The 23,562-nt window shown below is 41.8% G+C and overlaps 4 protein-coding genes and 1 pseudogene across 4 annotated transcripts; all 5 read left to right on the top strand.

Annotated features, from left to right (window-relative positions):
* Positions 1-1,692: 1,692 nt before the first annotated feature.
* Positions 1,693-4,779, top strand: LOC128093367 (uncharacterized; annotated as a pseudogene).
* On the top strand, positions 4,153-7,213 carry LOC120416035 (DNA replication licensing factor Mcm7-like). Its single transcript, XM_052710527.1, has one exon. It carries the CDS (start codon positions 4,827-4,829, stop codon positions 5,202-5,204), a length of 378 nt encoding a protein of 125 aa, XP_052566487.1. The 5' UTR covers positions 4,153-4,826; the 3' UTR covers positions 5,205-7,213.
* An 8,524-nt stretch (positions 7,214-15,737) lies between these two features.
* LOC120416036 (uncharacterized) lies at positions 15,738-17,301 on the top strand. The gene is made up of 2 exons (XM_039577692.1): positions 15,738-15,798; positions 15,878-17,301. The coding sequence occupies exons 1-2, from the start codon at positions 15,738-15,740 to the stop codon at positions 17,299-17,301; spliced, it is 1,485 nt and encodes a 494-aa protein (XP_039433626.1).
* Positions 17,302-17,357: 56 nt separating this feature from the next.
* LOC120416037 (uncharacterized) lies at positions 17,358-18,164 on the top strand. The gene has a single exon (XM_039577693.1). It carries the CDS (start codon positions 17,358-17,360, stop codon positions 18,162-18,164), a length of 807 nt encoding a protein of 268 aa, XP_039433627.1.
* Positions 18,165-21,061: 2,897 nt separating this feature from the next.
* Positions 21,062-23,155, top strand: LOC120416039 (uncharacterized). Its single transcript, XM_039577695.1, has one exon. The coding sequence runs from the start codon at positions 21,062-21,064 to the stop codon at positions 23,153-23,155; it is 2,094 nt and encodes a 697-aa protein (XP_039433629.1).
* The last annotated feature ends 407 nt before the right edge of the window (positions 23,156-23,562 follow it).

Below are 23,562 nucleotides of genomic sequence, written 5' to 3'. Positions count from 1 at the left end.
TTTCACTTTGTGTTGATTTTCATGGACTTTGGAGTGCATTTTTTATGCATGTTGTTCTTATCAACAAATAGATTACAAACAATTGTATAAGTTTAAATGATTATTTGAATTTTAAAATCCTTTTTGCCCTTTGAATTGCCGGTAAAATTTTAAAATGTGCGTTTTTCTAATTCCCTCAATTTAAAAAATTGCAATTGAACTTGAGTTTAAAAAGTATTTCTAAATTTATAAGAAAAGAGATATTACCTAACTGAAAATTTATGAAATCCATTCAAAAGTTGATTTCTAATCACTTCTGAAAGTTTCATGTAGATATTTCATTACTAATGTGAGTAACGGACAATTCAAGCATGAAATTTTGCTATGCACAATGCAAACAGCTAACTTTCTAAGCGTTTTCCACGAAACACCGAATTGATTTACGGGTGCCACGATATCTCGAGATTGGATTGACTAAATTGGCTGAAATTTGGAGTAAGGACTCTCAAGACATATTCCATTTCAAGCTCGATTTTTAAATTTTGTATTTTGAAAAATTACAAAAATCAAAAACAGTCGATTTTTTATATGAAAAGCTTAAAAATATTTTTTTTTATATACACTTTTTGAAAATCGGCCTTTGTCATGCACATGGGACCGGTTTAATGAGTCTTCACCAAAATTTTGAGTCGATTTGGTCAAAGAAGTGTAGAGATATCGTGGCACTCGTTTTTTTGAAACTTCTAACTTCAAATAGCTTTATCTCGACAATGATGTAACCAAATTTCTTCAAATTTATGTTAGTAATAAATGAACATGTTTATTTTAATGTCCTGAAAACAAATCGAAAAAAAGTTTAAGAGTGTGTTTATACCAATCCTTTACATTTTTTTCCGATTTACATGTATGTAACCCCTGAAGAGCTCAATTAATCATTTTGAAATTTGAAACGACAGATTGAAAAGATTGACGTCTTTTTTCGATCTGTGATCTAAAAAAATGAAAGAAAAATATATTTGCATCAATCTTTAGTTATTTTACAATAATTGGACTTTCCATTGCTAATTAGAGATTGAAAGTTAGTTGAAAAATTGGTATTTGATGAATTTTAAAGATTGAAGCATGCATGGAACATGGGCAGCATATTTGTTTTAAATTCAATCAATATAATTTTATGATTGCTGCAAAAGTGTGATTTATTATTTTTTATTATTATTAATATATTTTAGTTTGACAAAAATCGAATATTTTTTTTTTTTAAATAAATGCGTCAGAGATTTATTTCTCCAAAGAACGGTCCCCTTACCCTAATCCCCCTCCGGCGAAAAGATACGAACCCTACTCCCAGCCTCCCGTGTTTAGAAGAGACGAACCCTGCATGCTGACGCTGACGGATGGCTCAAGTGCTGCTCGGGGTTCGCCCGAGGGGTTGGAAACTTATTCTCTTCCAAGCCTTCGCGTCGGTCGGTCGGTTGCTTGCCCCTGGAGTATGTGTGTGAGTGGGCACACACACACACACACACACACGACGCCGTCGACTAGGAACAGTTTTTCCTTTGACTTGCTCCAGTTTGTCCCGTACGAAAAGAGAGATAGAGAGAGTGCCCGAGGAAATGCGCCGACGACGACGACGACAACGAACTCAGAAAACGTCGCCGTGGCCTCGCTCTTTCTCTTTGGTCGCCTGGCCCCGAGGGAACGGAGAGCTCGGCGATGTGGCAGGATATGGAAATGCTGGGATGTCTTGGCGATGTACCTTGCAGCTGGTGTTTGGACGGGGACGATACTCGGTAGGGATGTCTTAAACATTAAACATTAAACATTAAACATTAAACATTAAACATTAAACATTAAACATTAAACATTAAACATTAAACATTAAACATTAAACATTAAACATTAAACATTAAACATTAAACATTAAACATTAAACATTAAACATTAAACATTAAACATTAAACATTAAACATTAAACATTAAACATTAAACATTAAACATTAAACATTAAACATTAAACATTAAACATTAAACATTAAACATTAAACATTAAACATTAAACATTAAACATTAAACATTAAACATTAAACATTAAACATTAAACATTAAACATTAAACATTAAACATTAAACATTAAACATTAAACATTAAACATTAAACATTAAACATTAAACATTAAACATTAAACATTAAACATTAAACATTAAACATTAAACATTAAACATTAAACATTAAACATTAAACATTAAACATTAAACATTAAACATTAAACATTAAACATTAAACATTAAACATTAAACATTAAACATTAAACATTAAACATTAAACATTAAACATTAAACATTAAACATTAAACATTAAACATTAAACATTAAACATTAAACATTAAACATTAAACATTAAACATTAAACATTAAACATTAAACATTAAACATTAAACATTAAACATTAAACATTAAACATTAAACATTAAACATTAAACATTAAACATTAAACATTAAACATTAAACATTAAACATTAAACATTAAACATTAAACATTAAACATTAAACATTAAACATTAAACATTAAACATTAAACATTAAACATTAAACATTAAACATTAAACATTAAACATTAAACATTAAACATTAAACATTAAACATTAAACATTAAACATTAAACATTAAACATTAAACATTAAACATTAAACATTAAACATTAAACATTAAACATTAAACATTAAACATTAAACATTAAACATTAAACATTAAACATTAAACATTAAACATTAAACATTAAACATTAACTATTAAACATTAAACATTAACTATTAAACATTAAACATTAAACATTAAACATTAAACATTAAACATTAAACATTAAACATTAAACATTAAACATTAAACATTAAACATTAAACATTAAACATTAAACATTAAACATTAAACATTAAACATTAAACATTAAACATTAAACATTAAACATTAAACATTAAACATTAAACATTAAACATTAAACATTAAACATTAAACATTAAACATTAAACATTAAACATTAAACATTAAACATTAAACATTAAACATTAAACATTAAACATTAAACATTAAACATTAAACATTAAACATTAAACATTAAACATTAAACATTAAACATTAAACATTAAACATTAAACATTAAACATTAAACATTAAACATTAAACATTAAACATTAAACATTAAACATTAAACATTAAACATTAAACATTAAACATTAAACAACACTTATTGCAACCACCGTCCCGAGCTTAACTTCAAAATTGTTGATAAATGGAGCACCTTGATCAAAATTTGCACAAGACGATACCAGCCCGGCCTCGGGGCCAATCCGCCAGTACCGAAGCTTTTCCAGCTTGCCCCGATCACCGGCAGACCAATTTCTCCGCTCCAGCTCTTCTAGAACGCACACTAAGCCTGAAACATCGTCATCACCACCATCATCATCATCATCGTTGGACTGCTGGAGCACACAGCAAGATCCAGCAGAAACGATAGTGAAAAGTGCCTTCGGCCTGCACCTTAGCTTATAATAAAGACCTGCTTGCGAATGTGTGTGTGTGTATCTTGTTTCTCTGATCTGAACGGCTACATCGGCTGGCCGTGGTGTACCGAATCCTGCCACGTGAATTTCACTGCGAAAGCTCCGAGAAATGGACTAAATGAGCAAAGTGAGCGATGTGCACGGTGCGTGCGTGCAGTGAATGTGTGTGTTAGTTTGTGTGTCTAGTTACTAATGTGTATGAATGTAACTTTGTCGTAGACTTGGGTGACAGTGGTGACAAAGAACTTGTTGTTGAGTTGATTTTTTAAGCAAAAATGTATCAAAAACAAATATACACAGTTATTTTAAATAATAGTATGTTATTTTTTTTAATTTCAAATAAATTTTCAAAAAATCAAATCAAATTATTCGCTCTACAGCATTGCCTTGGCGTTCTCGATTAAAATAAATCTTAAATCATTTATAATTCTGGAAACTTTAAATTGCAATACATCAAAAAAACTTACTGTAAAGATGTCTTGTTATCAAAGGTGATCTTCTCACTCTTTTATTTGCTAACTTAGGATGTCAAAAGAATGATTTTAAAACTTGCTGTCAATCGTTTTTGTTGTATTAAAAGAAGAGATTATCGAAAATGTTTGATGTTTTCCCAAGGGGGTTGACACTCGATCATTCTCGAATCATTCCAGTTTAATTCCAGAATGATTGGAATGATGAGAATGTTTTGCTCTATAGTATGAGTTTTTCATATTAGCGTGTAAACGTCAAAAAATCAAAACAAAGCAAACATGTTGTTTTCATCACACACGTGTCTTCAAACGATCCTGTGTTGGTTCCGTCGTCGATTGCGGCCGTGACGGAAACTGTCTCAAGGTGGACCCGGTGGTGAACCAATTCGGCGAGGACGCCCCGCCACGTACTGGCCATACTCGGAGACCTCGAACGGTGACCGGGGAGATGCGTCCGATTGCTCTGGTGGGGATGTTCCGCGGTGGAGATGACCCTGGCCAGGACGGCAGTGTCACCGGCAAGAAACAGTTCGCGGACGCGGAATCCGAACTAGCCGCATGCTGCGCGGAACACGTTTCCGGCCGTGCTGCCGATTGAATGTCCGTCGGAGGATTGCCGGGTGAACAAATCTGTTGGCCGTGACGCGTGGCTCCAAGTTTATGAAGTTCCAGGAGAAAACGATCCAGGAGCATAGCAATCGAGTTCCCGTGGGACACATTCCGCGCCTGTTGACCGTGATGTGTCGCGGTGAAACGCAGTCGCGGTCTGAATAAGTCCAAGGATAGCGAGACGAGCAACGAACTGGCCGAATTGGCCAAGGATGACGCGAATCGAGAGCAGTTTGACGCCTGAGATTTACGGCCATTTGGTCGTGAAGAAGGCGCTGCTGATAGGAGATCACGGTGTGGCCAAGGCGCAGATGATGGGCTACATCGATCATGACTTGTCTGAACGCTCCTGTGTTGATTCCAGCGTACGGCCGTTACAACTCACTCCTAGACAATCCGGACCGCAACATCTTCGTCTGGCCAAACACATCACCTTCGTCCATAGCTATGGAAAGCTGCCGCTATCGCGCATCAAATCTCTGGACATGTCGCTGATCCGCGGGTGGACATTTCCAACAGACGGAAGGGCCTCCTACATGTCATCCTTGTCAACTTTGTCGGGCAGACAGAACCGGGTTAGGGTCAGCTAAGATCATATCGCAGTTGTTTATGGATGGTCCCCAAGCGCAAAGTGGCAGTTATTCCGCTGGGACTGTCCGAGTACATTGTCAACGCATACGAAGACAGAACAACTGCGACATGATCTTCGCTGACCCTTACCCGGTTCCGTCTGGCCGACGAAGTCGACACGGATGACATGTCTCGCTGAAAAAAACCGAGCAAAAAAGAGGAGTCCAAGAGCAGTCCGTACGCTACTTTATAAATGACTCAAATTACGCCCGTACCAACAAATCTTTCTTAATTCACAGCATCCAAAATACGTCGGACAAGATTTTTGCGCTGGTGCGGAGGTTGGCCGGGGCGAGCAATACGGTCAAGGTCTCGGACGTGATGGAACGCTGCACGACCAAAGGCTACAAGCCTGGCCAGGAGGATCCTGCATCAAGGAGTTAGAGGATCTGATCGTATAGCAGGTCAACCAGACGCGAATAAAAATTAGCTTTATCTAAACGAGATTTGTGTGCGTGTTTTTATACTTACACTCCAATTTTTGTTCAAAAAGATTTGTTTCTTTTAGCGATTAAATGCCTTTTTTGTACTCGCATATTTTTTCACCTGGATTGAACTACAAATCATTCAATATCTAAATTCTCCTCAGACTTTTTCATCCAAGTGGTTCACGTTTTTCCTTGTTACAATGTTGTAAAAGACTAGATTAAGTTTTATAGGCAGTAAAACTTGCATTTGAATAAATTTTATTTGTTTTTTTTAACCCTGTAACGCCCAGAGCTGTTCACTTAGCGTAAAATAGTTAATGGTAACATTTTGGTACAATAATGCAGGAAATAAACTACTTTGGCCCAAATCAGTGCTCAAAAATTGAACTTCTGATCATGGTCTAATTGTTTCTACGTGATGAGCTGCGACCTACACGGCGACAGCTTCCGGTCACGTTACTGTTAGTTGTGCGGATGCGTTTGCGGCTGCTGACCCGCGAAAGCTTCATTGCATCAGTCCATCAGTGCAGGGAGAATACTCGACAGAACCTGGTAGTAAAGGGAAGGACCGGTACCAACGTCCGCCAGGTTGATCGGCTACCTCGTCGACAGGTTCACGGACTGAATGAATTCTGCAATCATTGACGACCTGCCTGTTGGACTCCTGGATTGCGGCGATGATGGACAGTTCAGCGGCAGCTGCACTCGATAGAACTCGAGTCGCATACGAGGTCCTTCTGGGTGCAACCAACGACGTCCGACCCATAGCACAGTCAAATGTCGTGGTTCAGGCCTTTCTCGCTAAAGCGGTACTCACTGTAAGGAACGTACACAAATTAAAAGAACATTCATTAATTTCATATGTAATCAAGTCAACCTGCACGGCCTTCCGGTGCTCACCTGGTCCTTCCCTACAGCGGCGCCTTCTGTAGTAGGACGTGCCAAGTTACAGCCTCATGAACGCGATCCAATTCCCGGCAATGGCACCACCATCCTGACCAAAGTCATCTCCACCATTTGTCAGCGGGACCTCCCAACTAGAACCAGCGGACGCATCTCCCCGGTCACCGCTTCGGTATGTCGGAACACGACCATCACGTGTCTAAGAAGGTCCTCGCCGGACCGGTTCACCGCGAGACAGTCCTCCGCCAGGGCCACCTCCAAGTGAAGTCGAGACAGTGATTGTGATGGTGGCGGCCGCGACAACCTTATCCACCCTGCTCGTTGCTGGATTTTCTCCAAAACTTACTCCTCCACCGACCAGCTCCGCGAAGTACACCTCCTCGTTGGGTAACACCTCCGCAAGGGCATCTGCTTGCCACAAACGACGACGGAACACACGACGCATGATGAACAGGTTGATCGAATTTGATTTCGAAAACATGTTTACTTTTTCCTCCAAGAAAATGACAGCTTCAGGTTGCTAACACGCAAAAACAAAATCAAGTAGAAACGGAATAATCACGTTTATGCCGGCATCATTCCAGAATAATTCTGGAATGAACAGAATGATTCGAATGAAAATATTCGATGTGTCAACCCCCTTGTGTTTTCCCCATCTTGTTAACTTTCTACAACCCAACGCCGCCTATAGGGCTTCGTTATAAAAATTCGCCAAAAATCAATGTTCAACCAATTTTTGATCATGAATTGAAATTCAAAATTAAATATAAAAGAATTGAAAAGAAGAACTCTTAACATTTTAGAAAATTTAAAGGTTGGAAGGTTGTTTGTTGTAAATTTTTCAATGTTTTGGAAATGTATTTTTTTTCGGGATTAACTTGGCTGTGTTTTTTTACTAACAATAACTACAATTTAAGTAAAATTAGAATGCAGTAGTTTTGCCTTCCTCACTTTACTGAGGACAGGCTATAAAATCACTCGAAAAACGAACTTCTTAATTTGACCTCCTAGACCCACCTTCACGTATACATATCGACTCAGAATCAAATTCTGAGCAAATGTCTGTGTGTGTGTGTGTGTGTGTGTGTGTGTGTGTGTAGGGATGTGGGTCTGTGCACCAAAATATATGCACTCGATTATCTTGAGACTAGCTAAACCGATTTGGACCGTTTTGATCTCATTCGATCCGTCTTGGGGTCCCATTAGTCCCTATTGAAAATTATGAAGTTTAGTTAAGTACTTCAAAAGTTATGCTAAAAAAACGATTTTGACTAAAGTCCGGAAGATTGTAAAAAGGGTGGTTTTTGTTAGAAACCCCGTCATGCTATGCATTTTTAGAAAGGTATTTGAAAGACCTTTCTAACGCGTCCAAGACATTGAAGATCTGACAACCCTATCAAAAGTTATAAGCACTTAAGTGTTATTTATGCACTTTTTGGAGGCCGGATCTCAGATATTTTGATGAAAACGTTGTCCGGATCTCTCATGCGACCTGTCGTTGGATAGGTAATCAAAATACTTTTTCAACGGGCACGAATTAGATTGGAGATCTGACTACCCAATCATAAGTTGTAAGCACCTAAGTGCCCTGCAATATGAAGCTCTGACTACCCAATCTAGTGGTATGAATAATGAGTCAAATTGATAAAACACTGAAAAACACCGCCCTTTTGTGTCTTTTTTGGACAGCACCCTTTAAATGTGAGGAAGGCACCAACCACCCTAGGGTGGATTAAGTAACGTTTTGTAGTATCACAGACTAAGCCTATCTGATTGTTTTTTACAATTTTAAATGATAATGGTATCAATCAATAGCAGAAAATGTGGAAAACAATCACAAAATCTAAAAATCGACTGAAAAAAACATCAACAAAACTTCTAGTTTTGTCTTTCTAAGGCAAGAAATAATCAAAAGGCCAATTACTATCAAAATCAAACATAAACTAAACAAGATAAATGCACATAATATTCAAATTTTACAAGAAAAACATAAAACAAGAGATGTATTTTTTTTCATAAACAATATTTTTCAGATCGTATTGTATCTCCATTAAAGCGATCTGGGGCAAATTGGGTCTTGAGTCGAATTTTCCCGTCGAAATTTTCCATACAAAATTAGCAGCTGTACATACAAAAATGATACATGAAAAATTCAAAAATCTGTATCTTTTTTGAATTTTTTGATTGATTTCGTGTCTTCGGCAAAGTTGTGGGTATGGATAAAGACTACACTGAAAAAAATGATACAAAAATGTTAATTTCATTTTTTGTCACTAAAACTTGATTTGCAAAAAAACACTATTTTAACTTTTTTGCCTTCCTCACTGAGGTAATGCTATAATCCTGCTCTATAAATGAACTTTTTATTAAAAGCTCAAAGACCCACCTTCATGTATACATATCGACTCAGAATCGAAAACTGAACAAATGTCTGTGTGTGTATGTGTGTGTGTATGTATGTATGTGACCAAAATTCTCACTGAGTTTTCTCAGCCCTGGCTGAACCGATTTTGACCAAACCAGTTACATTCGACTTGATTTAGGGTCCCATACATCGCTATTGAATTGTTTGAAGTTTCGATAACTAGTTCAAAAGTTATGTATAAAAATGTGTTTTCACATATATCCGGATCTCATTTATATGCATGTAAACGATGTCCGGATCCATCATCCGACACATCGTTGGTTAGGTAATTGAAAGACCTTTCCAACGAGTCCAAAACATTAAAGATCTGGCAACCCTGTCTCGAGTTATGACCACTTAAGTGATATATTTGTACTTTTTTGATGCCGGATCTCACTTAAATGTATGTAAACGATGTCCGGATCCATCATCCGACCCATCGTTAGTTAGGTAATTGAAAGACCTTTCCAACGAGTCCAAAACATTGAAGATCTGGCAACCCTGTCTCGAGTTATGACCACTTAAGTTATATATGTGTACTTATTTTTCTGGATCTAAAAAAATAGCTGAAGTATGTGTCCAAACCACTCATACCATTGTTGGTAAAAAGTGAGGAAGGCATCAACCACATAGGTGGATTAAGTTAGTTTTTCTGATATGTTTTAGGGGACATCAAATGCCGACTTTTCAGAAATTTCCAGATCGGGCAAATTTTTTCGATCGAGTTATGAATTTTGAAATCAATACTGATTTTTTCAAAAAATAGAAATATTGGACGCAAAAATTTCACATCATTTTTCGATGTAAAATCGAATTTGCAATCAAAAAGTACTTTATTGAAATTTTCATAGTTATAGTCATTTTTTAAAATTAGTGCACAAGTTTGCCCACTTTGAAAAAAATATTTTTGAAAAGCTGAGCAAATTCTCTATGTTTTGCTTTTTTGTTGATACGACCCTTAATTGCTGAGATATTGCCATGCAAAGATTTAAAAACAGGTAAATTGATGTTTTCTAAGTCTCACCCAAAAAACCCAACATTTTCCAACGTCGATGTCTCAGCATTAATAGTCCGATTTACAATGTTAAAATAAGAAACATACGTGAAATTTTTCGATCTTTTCGAAAACAATATTTTCAATTTTTTAAATTAAGACTGACATTTCAAAAGGAACAAACATTCAATAGTACGCCCTTTTTTGATTTTTTTATACTAGTTTTTTTTTTTCATCGGGACTGGCAACATCAGCCAGCAACAGTCAAGTGTTCGGAGCTCTTCAAACTTTTCGATTTTTACGCCGTAATTAACCGTGATTACCCGCGAGTTTGCTCCTCCAGCATGCCAAGGGCCGGCCATGGCCCAGGCAGTTCGAGTGCGGCCTCGAAAAACCCGCGAAGTTCGTCTACCGGCAGAGTGCAGAAAGGTAAACATACCAACGCCGCATCGACCGCCATCGCGCACGGGAGCGTGCCCGGTGACGTCACCGATCCTTCATTTTTACACGTGTCATACCGTCAACGTGAGTCCCCAGTATGGACGAGACAATCGACTCGGGCATCCGGAAGCACTTCGGCCAGCAGCAGCAGTCCACAAGCACCACGACAACTACCACTTCCAACGTTCCCACCAGCAACGAATTTGAGATGCTGAGTGGAGATGAAAACAACACCGACAGTGACAGCAGCAGTGCTGCCGACGACGATGACGATGATGAACTTGCGTGCAAGCAAGGAAAGCAGAAAAACGGTAACTCTCCGAAGGAATGACGACCACCTCCAATTTTTGTTTTGGATACGTTGGCTGACAATGTTGACGAGTTGCTTGAGGGACTCCAATATTATCTCAAAATTAGCAAAACACAAGGCAATTACACACAAGAAGCTGAATTCCGACTTGGTGGTGAAGACGTTGCAGCTGCGAAACTTCAAATTCTTTACATTTGACCCTGCAGAGAAGGTCCCAGTGAAGATTGTCCTTCAGGGATATCCGAACCGCCCGATCTCCGACCTGGAAGAAAATCTGACGGGCGTCAAGGTAAAGCCTCGAGAGATAAAGGTGCTCTCAAAATCGACTACGGTGACAGGTACGTATACATTGCACCTCCTGTACTTCGATCGCGGGTCCGTCAAAATCCAGGACCTACGGCGGATCAAAGCACTGGACGGCTTCTTTGTGACGTGGCGATTCTACACGAAGAATCCGGCCGACGCAGCCCAATGCCACCGCAGTCAGAAATTCGGACATGGCTCAAGAAACTTCAATCTCCCACCCCGGTGCGTACAGTACGGTGAGACCCACTTCACCGAAAGGTGCAGTCTTCCGCGGAAAGACTAGCTGGGGGAAAACGCCCAGCAGCACAAAGCGCGCGTCAAGTGCGCGAACTGTGGTGGAAACCACACGGCGAATTTCCGTGGCTGTGCCGCGCGGAAAAAGTACCTCGAGGAGCAGGACAAGAAGAAGAAAGCGCCAGCGTCCCGCCAACCGAAGACTTCGAGCTCGACCGCTGCTGCAGCAGCGTTCCCTCCCGGTTGGGGAGGTTCGTACGCTAGAGTAGTCGCTTCTGGGGGCGGTTCTCTCCCGGGACAAGTTGATGTTACCGGTGATGATCTCTTCACGCTTCCTGAGTTTTTCGCCCTTGCTGGAGAGATGCTCACGCGTTTTCGTGCCTGCCGAAACAAGGCAGAACAATTCCAAGCTCTCAGTGAGCTGATGATGAGGTACATCTACAACGGATAAGCTGCCTTGTGCACCGAAGTTTTTCGACGTCAATAGACAAAACATGCTGTGATTTAGTTTATGTCTTGTCTATTTCTATCCTTTTCCTTGGCAAATCTAGAATATTTTTTTTTTAATTTTTCCTTCTCTTGCCAAATCCATTGTTAGAATATCCACTATCCAATTACATCAAAATGAATTATAGTTCAAATCATAGTTGAAAGCAACTCCAAAACTCTATAAGGTTTTAAGAAATACGGAATTGTAAATTGATTATTTACTAATAAAATAAATTGAATTGAATTGAATTATGCTAGTTTTGGAGTCGGCTACTTATAGTTTACGTTAAAAGATTCGTATACTTATAGAAGAACTTATTTTTTTCAACATTTGTCGTTTTTTTCTAACTCGGTTGGGTAAATGTACGACTCGTGCTGAACAATATGTTCAACTTGTTGCATAAACAGCAACAACTATTAACGAGTGTAATTCTCAAAAATATATTGCTTTCCCAATACATTCAATTATCACTAAGCTCACTCGGTGAAATAATTTCATTAACTCTGCCAAACCGACTTACCTCGACTTTTCCCACCCACACACACATTCGAACGAAACGCAATAAACTTGAGCGCGGGAAAATTCCGGCTCCAAATATTAGCTGCTGTGCATACATTCATCCAAAACCCCTTTCCGAGCGGCGCTTTTCGTCGAAAAAAAAAAAAATAAAACAAGTATCACGACCCCAAAAAAGCTGGAACGCGCACATATAGATAAACAAAATCGGGAGCTCGCGGAAAGATCTAAATTAAATAAAAAATCATAAAATAAACACTCCGTTTTTCACAGCACCATTTTGGCTGGTTGGGTGGGGTGGAACTTGGCGCTCAGTTCACTGGAAAAGGCCCCCGCAACTCCCTCCACCTCACTCGACAATTTGCTCACATCCTCTCATGTATGAATTATTAAGTCGATATAAGCTTTGCACTTTGCTCACACGAAAGTCGGAAAAGTGGAAGCGCTTTATTAGCCTCCACCTCGCAGCACTCGAAGGCTGGGTTTAAGGGTAAAGAAAAAAAAAATAAGCAAATGAAAGAGGAAACCCCTAACAAATTTTTGGGGATGCAGGGGATGCGAAATAAGGATAAAAGTTAAATGTACTATTTTTTTGGAAAATTTTACCAGGAAGACGAAAATGAAGCATTACACAAATAAAAATAATCTTGGTATTATGGCATCGGGAATGTAGTCTGTGTCAGAATTAATGTGTTGAATTGCACTTTTGCTCAAAAGTTGCTTCAAAAGGGTTCACCAAAACATTTTTTTTTTAAATATTAATATTATATTATTTTATACTTTTTCCACGACAAATTTTCCCCAAATTCGCAAAAAGCAGTACTTTTCCATGATTCCACGTCATTTTTTTTTTTTGCTGCACTCCCACACGATTCTTTTCCCCACCCTTCCTGAGCTTTGCCCTCGCGCCTCTCTGGAGTTCGTCATGAGAGTTTCACTTACCGGTGTAAATATGCAACGAGAAATTCGTTTTAGCACTAACGTGTGGGCATGTGTGTGCAGTGGAATGGTGGTGCGTGTACATTTTGGCTCCGTATTGAATTAGCGTCAAATATTTAATTTTACATGTCCCGAGGGGTAGGAGGGTGGCGTTTCCATCGTAATGTAATATCGTACCGCAAATTTTTATGTGATTTTCAAAATGAATTTCGGAATGAGTGCCCAGAACCCCGTCTCCGCTCCTCCTTTTCAAAGATTGACGTAAGCTGTGTAGCTGAGCTGCTTTTCTTAAGCTGGTGATAGACACAAAAAAGATAATTGGAAAAATTGTGAACTTTAATGTATAAGTGTCTTATAAAAAAAACCTGGTATTAAACTAATTGAAGTGCAGATTATTTTGCTTAATCCTATGAATCTACTTTTAGTAATGCATACAAAGTTATTGGTTATGAATAAGACGTAATATTTTAATCAGACGAAAAAAAATATATTGATATTTTTTACATTGACGCCCAACTTTTTAAAAACTTTTTTTTTCATAAAATCGCGATAACTCGTAATGGTTACAAGCAAACCCCTTATGTTTATATATCAAATTTTTGTAATGGTCTGCTCTACAATTGTGTAGAACATTGTAACACTCTTAAAAAATAACACTGCACAGTTGGAAAAAATATGATATTTTAAAAAATGAAAAAATTTTTGCGAAATGAAAAAATCACCCTTTTGGGTTAATGTAAATTCGAAAAGTAAATTAAATTTCCCTTGACATGTTCCAACATTTTATACAGTTGAGTAACGGAAAATGGCAGAGTTTTTAAAACTTTTTTAGTGCACAGAAAAAAAATCATGGTAGTATTACATCTGGGAAGGGGTTCATATTTTATGTCAGAAAAAAGGTGTAATTTTACCTCTGGAAATGTGTAATTTTATCTCTTTTCTGGTGTAATGTCACTTTTTCAGTCTAAATTGAGGAAAAATTACATCATAAAAGAGGTAATATTCAACCTTCCAAAATTACAGCTTCCAAATTTACATTATTTTTTAACTGTGTCGACACACACCGTCCTTCCGTCACGAGATATCATAAAACGAACCTCGGATTCGTGATTAGGGACAAAAGTTACCTCTTAGGAAAAAAATTAACGAAAATCGAAGAGGGATCGGGGCTACTACTGTGTGAGTTGGCGGAGAATTACCCAAGTACTTCATCAATGTTGAAACTAATCATTTCTTCATAGACACACAGTTTGACTATTCTGAAGACAGTTTGACATTCATCGACCAAAAAAACTTGAACAACCATTTATTTTGACAATTCTGGGGTCTGGAAAAAGGGTCGACTTAAATTAAATATACATCTTTTATGTAAGAAAAAAAGTGTAATTTTACCTCTGAAAGTGTGTAATTTTAGCACTTTTCTGTTGTAATGTCTCTTTTTCAGTCTAAATTGAGGTAAAATTACATCAAAAAGTAGGTAATTTTCATCCTTCCAAAATTACACCTTTCAAATTTCCACAATTTTTACTGTAAGCGGATCAATATTAATACTGTATTAATTGGTTCTACTCCTCAAACGCCCATGTTTGATAAAAAAAAGATACTTAATCCACCTTAAGGTGGTTGGTGCCTTCCTCACATTCATAAAGTCTATACATTCAGTCAAAATTGCAACATTCCCCCTTTACATGTTTAACAAATCAACTTTATTACTCATTTCTTTTGATAGAGTTTTTAGACCTTCAATATTTCTGGCTCATCGGCAAAGTAAAGTAAATCTTTCCTTGTTCCTGAGGGGAACACCCTTGAAGAGTATCGGGGCCGGCATTTACAAAGCGGATTCAGTGGCAGTTTTTATCTCAACTAATGTTAACATTCCATAGGTCGCCTCCCTAAGGTGTCGTTGATAAGGTCCAGCTTGTGACGATAGAGTACCTTCCCTTTACTAAGCAATCGAATCTAGAAGAGAAACGATCACCAGTTGTATTGGTCCGAGCCGGGATTTGAACCCCGATCAACCGCTTACGAGGCGGAAGCGTTACCACTAGGCTACGTGGCTCAGTCATCGGCAAGGCCTGATAAAAAAAACAACGATTGTTCCCATGGGAGATTCGTACAATATTTCTATCACAATATCTGAAATCTGGCCTCCAAAAAGTGTATAAATAACACTTAAGAGCTAATAACTTTTGATAGGGTAGTCAGATGAAAAAGTGTATAAATAACACTAAAGTGCTAATAACTTTGGATAGGGTTATCAGATGCTAGATGATTAAGGCTCATTTGAAAGGTCTTTCAATTATCGAACTAACGATGGGTAACGGACATAATTTTTATTGAAATATCTGAGATCCGGCCTCCAATTTGATAGGGTTGTCAGATCTACAATGTGTTGAGCTCGTTGGAAAGGTATTTTCAATACCTTTTAAAAATGTATAACAAGATGGGTGTTAGGACTCAAAATCGAACTATCCCTTTACGCGCAAACACAAATAGCGCACAGCGCTATATAGTTAGGTTGAGGAGGGATGACAGGAGGAAATGTTGACAGCGAGAACTGTCATCGACGGGTGAAGGAAGAGGAAAAGGGTAAAGAAGAAGAAATTGTTAAAATCCCCACCAATAAACGTTTTGCGCTCTATCAGCACGGTTACTTTTCGCCCTTCAGCTGGCAGACTTTTGCTTCAGCTGGCAGACGACGAAGGCGCGCAGTTCGCCCAGGCCAGCGCGGCCATCAAGAAGCACATGTACGTGGACGACTTCATCGGCGGCGCGCAAATCGTAGACGACGCGATCCTGCTGCGCTCCGATCTCTGCAAGCTGCTGCTGAAGGGAGGATTCCAGCTGCGTATGTGGTGCTCCAACCCGCTCGCCGTCCTGGCGGACATTCCCCGCAAGCTCCTTGGAACGCAGTCGTCGTTACAGTTCGACCCCGAAGAGACGATCAAAACCCTTGGCATCAGCTGGGAGCCCGAAGCTGACGTGTTCCGGTTCGTTGTCTCGGTCGTCTGGGACCTGTCCCCCACCAAGCGCAACATCCTCTCCGTAATCGCCCAGCTGTACGACCCCCTCGGTCTGATCGCTCCCGTCGTCGTACTCGCCAAGATCGTCCTGCAGGAGTTGTGGTACTTGGCACTGGAGTGGGACGCGTTGGTCCCCCCGGAGTTGCGCACAAGATGGTTCGACTTTTGCGAAGGGCTTTCGCACCTGACCAACTTCCGCATCGACCGCTACGCCTTCGCCCGCAAATGCTGCTACGCCGAGCTCCATTTCTTCTCGGATGCGTCCGAGGTGGCCTACGGAGCAGTCGCCTACGTGCGCTCGGAGTCGCCGGACGGCAAGATCAAGGTGAGCTTGCTGACATCGAAGTCGAAGGTGGCCCCCCTCAAGAAGCGAAGCATACCCCGCCTGGAACTTTGCGCATTCTTTCTCGCCGCGCAAATGTACGTGAGAGTCGTCGAAGCCCTGGACGTGAAGTTTCAAGACGTGTACTTCTGGACCGACTCGGAGGTGGTTCTGCAGTGGCTGAAGTCGGCGCCCCGAAGGTGGAAACCCTTCGTCGCGAATCGCATCTCGGAGATCCAGATCATCACCCACGGCGCAAAGTGCCTGCACGTCGCCGGCTTGGAGAACCCTGCGGATCTGGTGTCCCGCGGAATGCCGACGGAGAAGCTCGTCAACAGCCCCAAGTGGAAGTTCGGAGCGTCCTGGTTGGGCAAGCACAAACCGCTGTGGCCCCCGCAGCGCGACCTCAAAGGTGCGCTCCCCATCGAAGAGCAGAAGGAGAAACCCATTCTGGTTGTACAAACCGCCCCGCCCAACCATGTCTTCACCATCTTCTTCTCGTACCGACGCCTGCTGAACGCAGTAGGCCTCGCTTTGCGTTTTGCACAGAACGTCCGCAAGCCTTGCAAGCGGAACACGGACCGAGTTCTGTCGGTCGTCGAGCTGGAAGCCGCTAAGGTCGCTCTCGTCAAGATCGTCCAAGCCGAGACGTTCCGGAGGACCTCAAGCTGTTGCGGAAAGGCCGACCTGTCGCACCAAAGTCCCCTCTGCGCCTGCTCAACCCATTCTTGGATCAAGCTGGTGTGATACGCGTTGGTGGCCGGTTGTGCTTGTCCGACGAGCCGTACGCAGTGAAGCACCCGATGGTCATCCCTGGCTTCCACCCGTTCACGCGACTGATGCTGACCTACTACCACTTGAAGGTGATCCACGGTGGCATCACGGTGACGCTCGCCAGCGTCCGAGACGAGTTCTGGCCGTTGAACGGCCGCCGCGCGGTGCGCAACGCGATTCGCCGCTGCTTCAGATGTTGCCGAGCGAACCCCCAACCCATCCAGCAGCCGATCGGTCAGCTGCCCGTCGCCAGAGTCACCGCCAACGAAGCGTTCACCTGCACCGGCGTCGATTTCTGCGGGCCGCTGTATTTGAAACCAACGCACCGCCGCGCCGCATCCCGCAAGTGCTATGTCGCGGTCTTCATCTGCCTGAGCACTAAGGCCGTCCACCTGGAGCTGGTCAACGATCTGTCCACTGCAGCGTTCCTGATGGCCCTGACCCGGTTCACCTGGAGAAGAAACAAGCCGAGTCACATCTACTCCGATAACGGAACCAATTTCATCGGAGCCAAGAACGTCCTTCACCAGCTGTACCAGATGCTGCAGCCCGGACCCGAAAGCGACAAGATCGCCAAGCACCTGGCGGACGACGGCATCCAGTGGCACCTGATCCCCCCGCGCGCTCCCAACTTCGGCGGTCTCTGGGAGGCTGCTGTTAAGGTGGCCAAGAAGCATCTCGTCCGGCAGCTCGGAAACTCACTGCTGTCCTTCGAGGAGTTGACCACGGTGCTCACTGCGATCGAAGGCTGTATGGACTCCCGCCCTTTAACCCGGCTGTCGGAGGATCCCAACGATCTGTCCGCGCTCAATTCAATACCTTTTAAAAATGTATAACAAGATGGGTTTACTTATAAAAAAACACCCTTTTTACAATCTTCTGAAATCTAGTCAAGATCGTTTTTTTAGCATAACTTTTGAAGTACTCTACTAAACTTGCTGATTTTAAATAGAGACTTATAGGACCCCAAGACGGATCGAATGAGACCAAAACGGCCAAAATCTGTAAATCCGGAGATACACTACTACACCCACCCACCTTCACGTATACCTATCGACTCAGAATCATGTTCTGAGCAAATGTCTGTGTGGATGTGTGTAGGTGGGTGTACAACAAATTGTCACTCGATTATCTCCGGATTGACTTTACGGATTTTGATCGTTTCAGTCTCATTCAATCCGTCTTGGGGTCCTATGAGCCTCTATTTAAAATCAGCAAGTTCAGTAAAGTACTTCAAAAGTTATGCTAAAAAAACCCATTTTGAGGAAAGTCCGGAAGATCGTAGAAATTGTAGTTTTTGTAAGAAACCCTGTCATGTAATACATTTTTAGAAAGGTATTCCTTTCCAACGAGCCCAAAACATCGAAGATCTGATAACCTTATCAAAAGTTATTAGCACTTAAGTGTTATTTATACACCTTTTTGGAGGCCGGATCTCAAATATTTCGATAAAAATGGTGTCCGGGTCCTTCATGCGACCCGTCGTTAGTTAGATAATTGAAATACCTTTCAAATGAAAACATCAAAGATCTGATAACCCTATCAAAAGTTATTAGCAATTATGCACTTTCTGGAGATCGGAGTACAGATATTTCGATAAAAGCAATATCCGTATCGATACGTTCCATCGTTTGTTGGATAATTAACATATGTTAATTATCCAACAAACGATGGAACGTATCGATACGGATATTGCTTTTATCGAAATATCTGTACTCCGATCTCCAGAAAGTGCATAATTGCTAATAATTTTTGATAGGGTTCTCAGATCTTCGATGTTTTTGCTTATGCCTTTCTAATGGAATTTTTCCCTACCAATGACTTGCATCTATTATAAAGTATGATTTAACTTTTGGTTATTTTTGTTGAGAGCTTTCAAAAAATCTTGTTCAGGTGGGGCAAGTGTACCATATGGATTTTTAGTATGGGAAAAAATACGAATTGTGACAACAACATATTTTATTGGGAAATAAATACATAAAAGTACTTAACGTGAAGACTTCCATCATTGTCATGATTTTTCGTTCAAAGATATAAATTTTGCGTCGCTTTCAATATTTTGAGAAAATTTCTTCAACAAGTTGTTTAGAATAGTGCCCTACACATGCTGATTCCTTTTGGTAACGATAGTCCCATTCCTTGTAAAGTTATGGAAATCGTCATTAATCAATGATTGCTAACTAGGACGTCAATGACTGTGCCACAAAATGATATAAATTTTGAAGCACATTTGATTTAGATCAAAAATTCTTTCAGTGGCTTCAAGAAGGCAACAACCGGCACATGCTGATTCCTTTTGGTGCTGAAATTTGTTAAACTGAATTTATTACAGAATATTTTATAGTGATGATCAATTTTCTTCGAAAATGATCAACGGCTTCACCTTAAACAGTGATAAACAATTGTTTAAAAAAAATGTCCATACAAAATAAAGTGATATTATGAAAATATACTAATTATCATCTAAGTAATAATTTTTTTCTTAAAAACGATCAAATCATTAGTAAAATATTTTTATTTAATCTAAAAATGAAAGAAACGTTTCAACTACATTCTAATCTAATGTATCTAAGTGATAACAGTTCAACTGTTCGTCTTGCCCCACTAGTTGAGTAGAACTCACGGAAAATAAAAAAAAAAATCATTTTTTTACATTAAAAACAGGATTTTTAAAAAACTTGATCTATCAAAGTCTTAGTCAAGACCTGGAATAAGATGATTATAAAAAAATCCGACAGATTTTTAACGTTTTTAATGGGTTTTAACGAGCATTTCCTCAGCTTGTTACAGTTGCCCCACTTTCCCCTACATAAAAAAGAGGTTATATTCAACCTTCCAAAATTACACCTCCCAATTTTACAAATTTTTTTACTGTGTACCTACTAAGGATTTTATACTAACATGAAAATTTTGTAAATCATCGCCAACGCTGGTCACCGCTCTCTAGTTATTAAAAATGATTAATTTAATTGGTTATTGTCCACGCTCCATACAAAAAAGTTTTTTTGGATCCGTTCACGTGGGGAGTGTGGGGGGGGGGGGGTCTGGCTGTGTTGGAGCCCCAACCTATCGAGGAAAAATGGCAACACTTGTCATCGTCGCAATGTTTGCTGCGATCGATGCAACCCTGTGTTCAGCGCGCAACGGCAGCCGTTGCTGCGATCGACGACAGAAAAGGAAGAAAGAAAAGGCGCGTGAAAGGAGTCGACCTAGAAGAAGCAGTTTTCTCCACGTCAGTCTCGCGCCACCAGCAGGAAGAACAACTTCGCTCTCTAGTTTTAGCTATTATTTAATAAACTAGTATTTAGTGAGAAACTATTGAGTGCTTCTTTCCGACGCCCACGGCCAGTCCAGAGTCCACCTTTCGCCTTCGGCAAACAAATCCGCCGCATTTCGTGGGGCCAGTCTGTGGCCCGAACATTGGTCCTTCAACCCGGATTGGAACCAGCGTGGACGCTGGAAAGAAGACTGGTGAAGGGAGGAGGCAAACCGGCCTCAGCGCGGACAGTTCTTTCGAGTCGCGGGAAGCAAACCGGCTTCCGCGTGAAAAACCGATTTCGCGGAGTGCAAACCGGCATCCGGAAGTGACAGTGCAAGGCAAACCGGCCTTAGCACAACGGAACGTTCTGTGGAACCATCGGCGGGCAAACCGGCCATTCGTCCGTGGACAGACAGAAATAGTGCCACTTAGCGTGGAAAAAGTGAAATCTAACCTGAAAGAAGAAAAGTGAAAATGCCCCCCAAAATACCACGCACGCCGCTCAAAAAGGAAGGCCAGGAGGAAGAAGACCTGGACAACCTGGTTTTCCTCCGGGAAGAGCAGACGGAGGTGATTGATCGGCTGAAGGCAACGATCGACGCGACTCTCGTCGAGGAACGCACTGAGGCCGCTGCGAAGGTTCACCGATGGAGGTTGGACACATGCTTCGCCGAGTTCGCCGCCATCAAGAAACGCATCTACAGGGCTGATCCGAAGAAGCGGAACGACCACAAGAAGGTGGTCGTGGAATTCGAGGCCTTGTTTGACCAACTGGCCATGACGCTCGGAGGTTGGAACGCCGGTGCCGCTCCAGCTGCATCGTCCGCCCTCGTTGAACGACACGACCGGCCCATCGTGATCCAGCAACCTCTTCCACGTGTTTTCCCATCCTTCGATGGGAAGTACGAGAACTGGGAGAAGTTCAAGGTGATGTTCGTCGACGTCGTGGACAAGACGAACGAGTCGGCGCGCATGAAGCTGTACCACCTCGAGAAGGCTTTGGTCGGCGACGCGGCCGGCTTTATCGACGCCAAGACCATCCAGGATGGGAACTACGCCCATGCCTGGAAGCAGCTGACGGATCACTACGAGGACAAGCGCCGGATGGTAGACCTTCACATCGGAGGTCTACTGAGTGTAAAGAAGCTGGCCTGCGAGGGCCACCTGGAACTTCGGGCTTTGGTGGATTCCGTCGTTGGAAACGTCGAGTACCTCAAGTACCTTGGCCAAGAGTTCACCGGGGTGTCCGAACAAATCGTCGTCTACCTCCTGGGCCATGCTCTTGACGACGACACCCGGAAGGTTTGGGAGTCTACGGTCGCAAAAGGTGCCTTCCCGAAGTACGACGAGATGATCAAAACCCTGAAAGATCGCATTTCGGTTCTGGAACGATGCGACACCACCAACGACGAATCACCAAGGCAACAACATCAAGCAGATTCCAAGTCGACCACTACCAATCAACCTTACCAGATCTCCAACACAGCTGTCACGTCGCGTCCGAGAATCTGGTGCGATTTCTGCAACGGACGGCACCTGACCTTCAAGTGCACTGCCTTCAGCGGCCTCACGGTGCGCCAGCGCATGCAGGAGGTCAAAGAAAAGCGTGTCTGCTTTAACTGCCTGCGCGCTGGGCACAGCGTGAAGAGGTGCATACGAACGAGCTCGTGTGGTAAGTGCCAACGCCGACACCACACTCTTCTACACGACTTCTACCAGAAATCAACCACACTGCAGAGACCAGTTCCTGCTGTGCGCCAAACGCAAGAACCGCTTTCGCCAGCCGAAGTGATCTGCAATCCCACCCCCATGCTGCAAACAGCGGTCGTCAATCTGCGCGACGACAACAACCGACCTGTTCCGTGTCGTATCTTGATTGACAGCGGATCGCAGGTGAATTTTATTTCCAACTCGATGGCAACCCGACTTAACCTACGAAGAGTAGCGGCAAACGTTCCGATCTGCGGGATCGGAGGAGCAACGTTCAACGCCAAGGAAACGATCACCGTAAAGCTTCAGTCTCAGCACAGCGATTTCTCCGCTGATGTAGAGTGTTTGATTGTTCCGAAGGTGAGTGGGAAGATTCCATCGTTGCCGGTCAACTCGACCGATTGGCCAATTCCCAAGGGACTGCAGCTGGCTGATCTGAACTTCCATACTCCGGGCAGCATTGACATGCTCGTCGGTGCCTCCTGGTTCTTCCGCTTGCTGAAAGGAGGACACATTCAGCTCTGGGACAACTTTCCGGAGCTACGCGAGACTCACCTGGGCTGGGTAGTCGTTGGAGGCGCAGAAGGTGCCATCACTGGACAGCAGTACACTCACACAGCTACGCTCGACACCCGAGCAGCCATGTTCTTGAAAGTACCTGATCGACCGGAAGAAGTTTCGGCTGGGCCGTCCCCCAGCCCGGGGGGAGGATGTTGGAGCCCCAACCTATCGAGGAAAAATGGCAACACTTGTCATCGTCGCAATGTTTGCTGCGATCGATGCAACCCTGTGTTCAGCGCGCAACGGCAGCCGTTGCTGCGATCGACGACAGAAAAGGAAGAAAGAAAAGGCGCGTGAAAGGAGTCGACCTAGAAGAAGCAGTTTTCTCCACGTCAGTCTCGCGCCACCAGCAGGAAGAACAACTTCGCTCTCTAGTTTTAGCTATTATTTAATAAACTAGTATTTAGTGAGAAACTATTGAGTGCTTCTTTCCGACGCCCACGGCCAGTCCAGAGTCCACCTTTCGCCTTCGGCAAACAAATCCGCCGCATTTCGTGGGTCCAGTCTGTGGCCCGAACAGGCTGTGTGGATCAATCGGACCGCGCACTATGCCCATAAAAAGTTTCGCATAATAATTTGTTTATATAAAAAGTTTGAATCTGCTAATTCGCTGGAAATAGGACGGAATGCTTATCCTGCCAAGTACAGGAAAATTTTCCCTAAGGAAGTTTAATAAAACAAATGCCGGTTATGGTTAAACGTGT

This window comes from Culex pipiens, chromosome 3, assembly GCF_016801865.2.
Source record: "Culex pipiens pallens isolate TS chromosome 3, TS_CPP_V2, whole genome shotgun sequence".
Lineage (NCBI taxonomy): Eukaryota > Metazoa > Arthropoda > Insecta > Diptera > Culicidae > Culex > Culex pipiens.
This window is presented reverse-complemented; position numbering and strand designations above follow the sequence as displayed.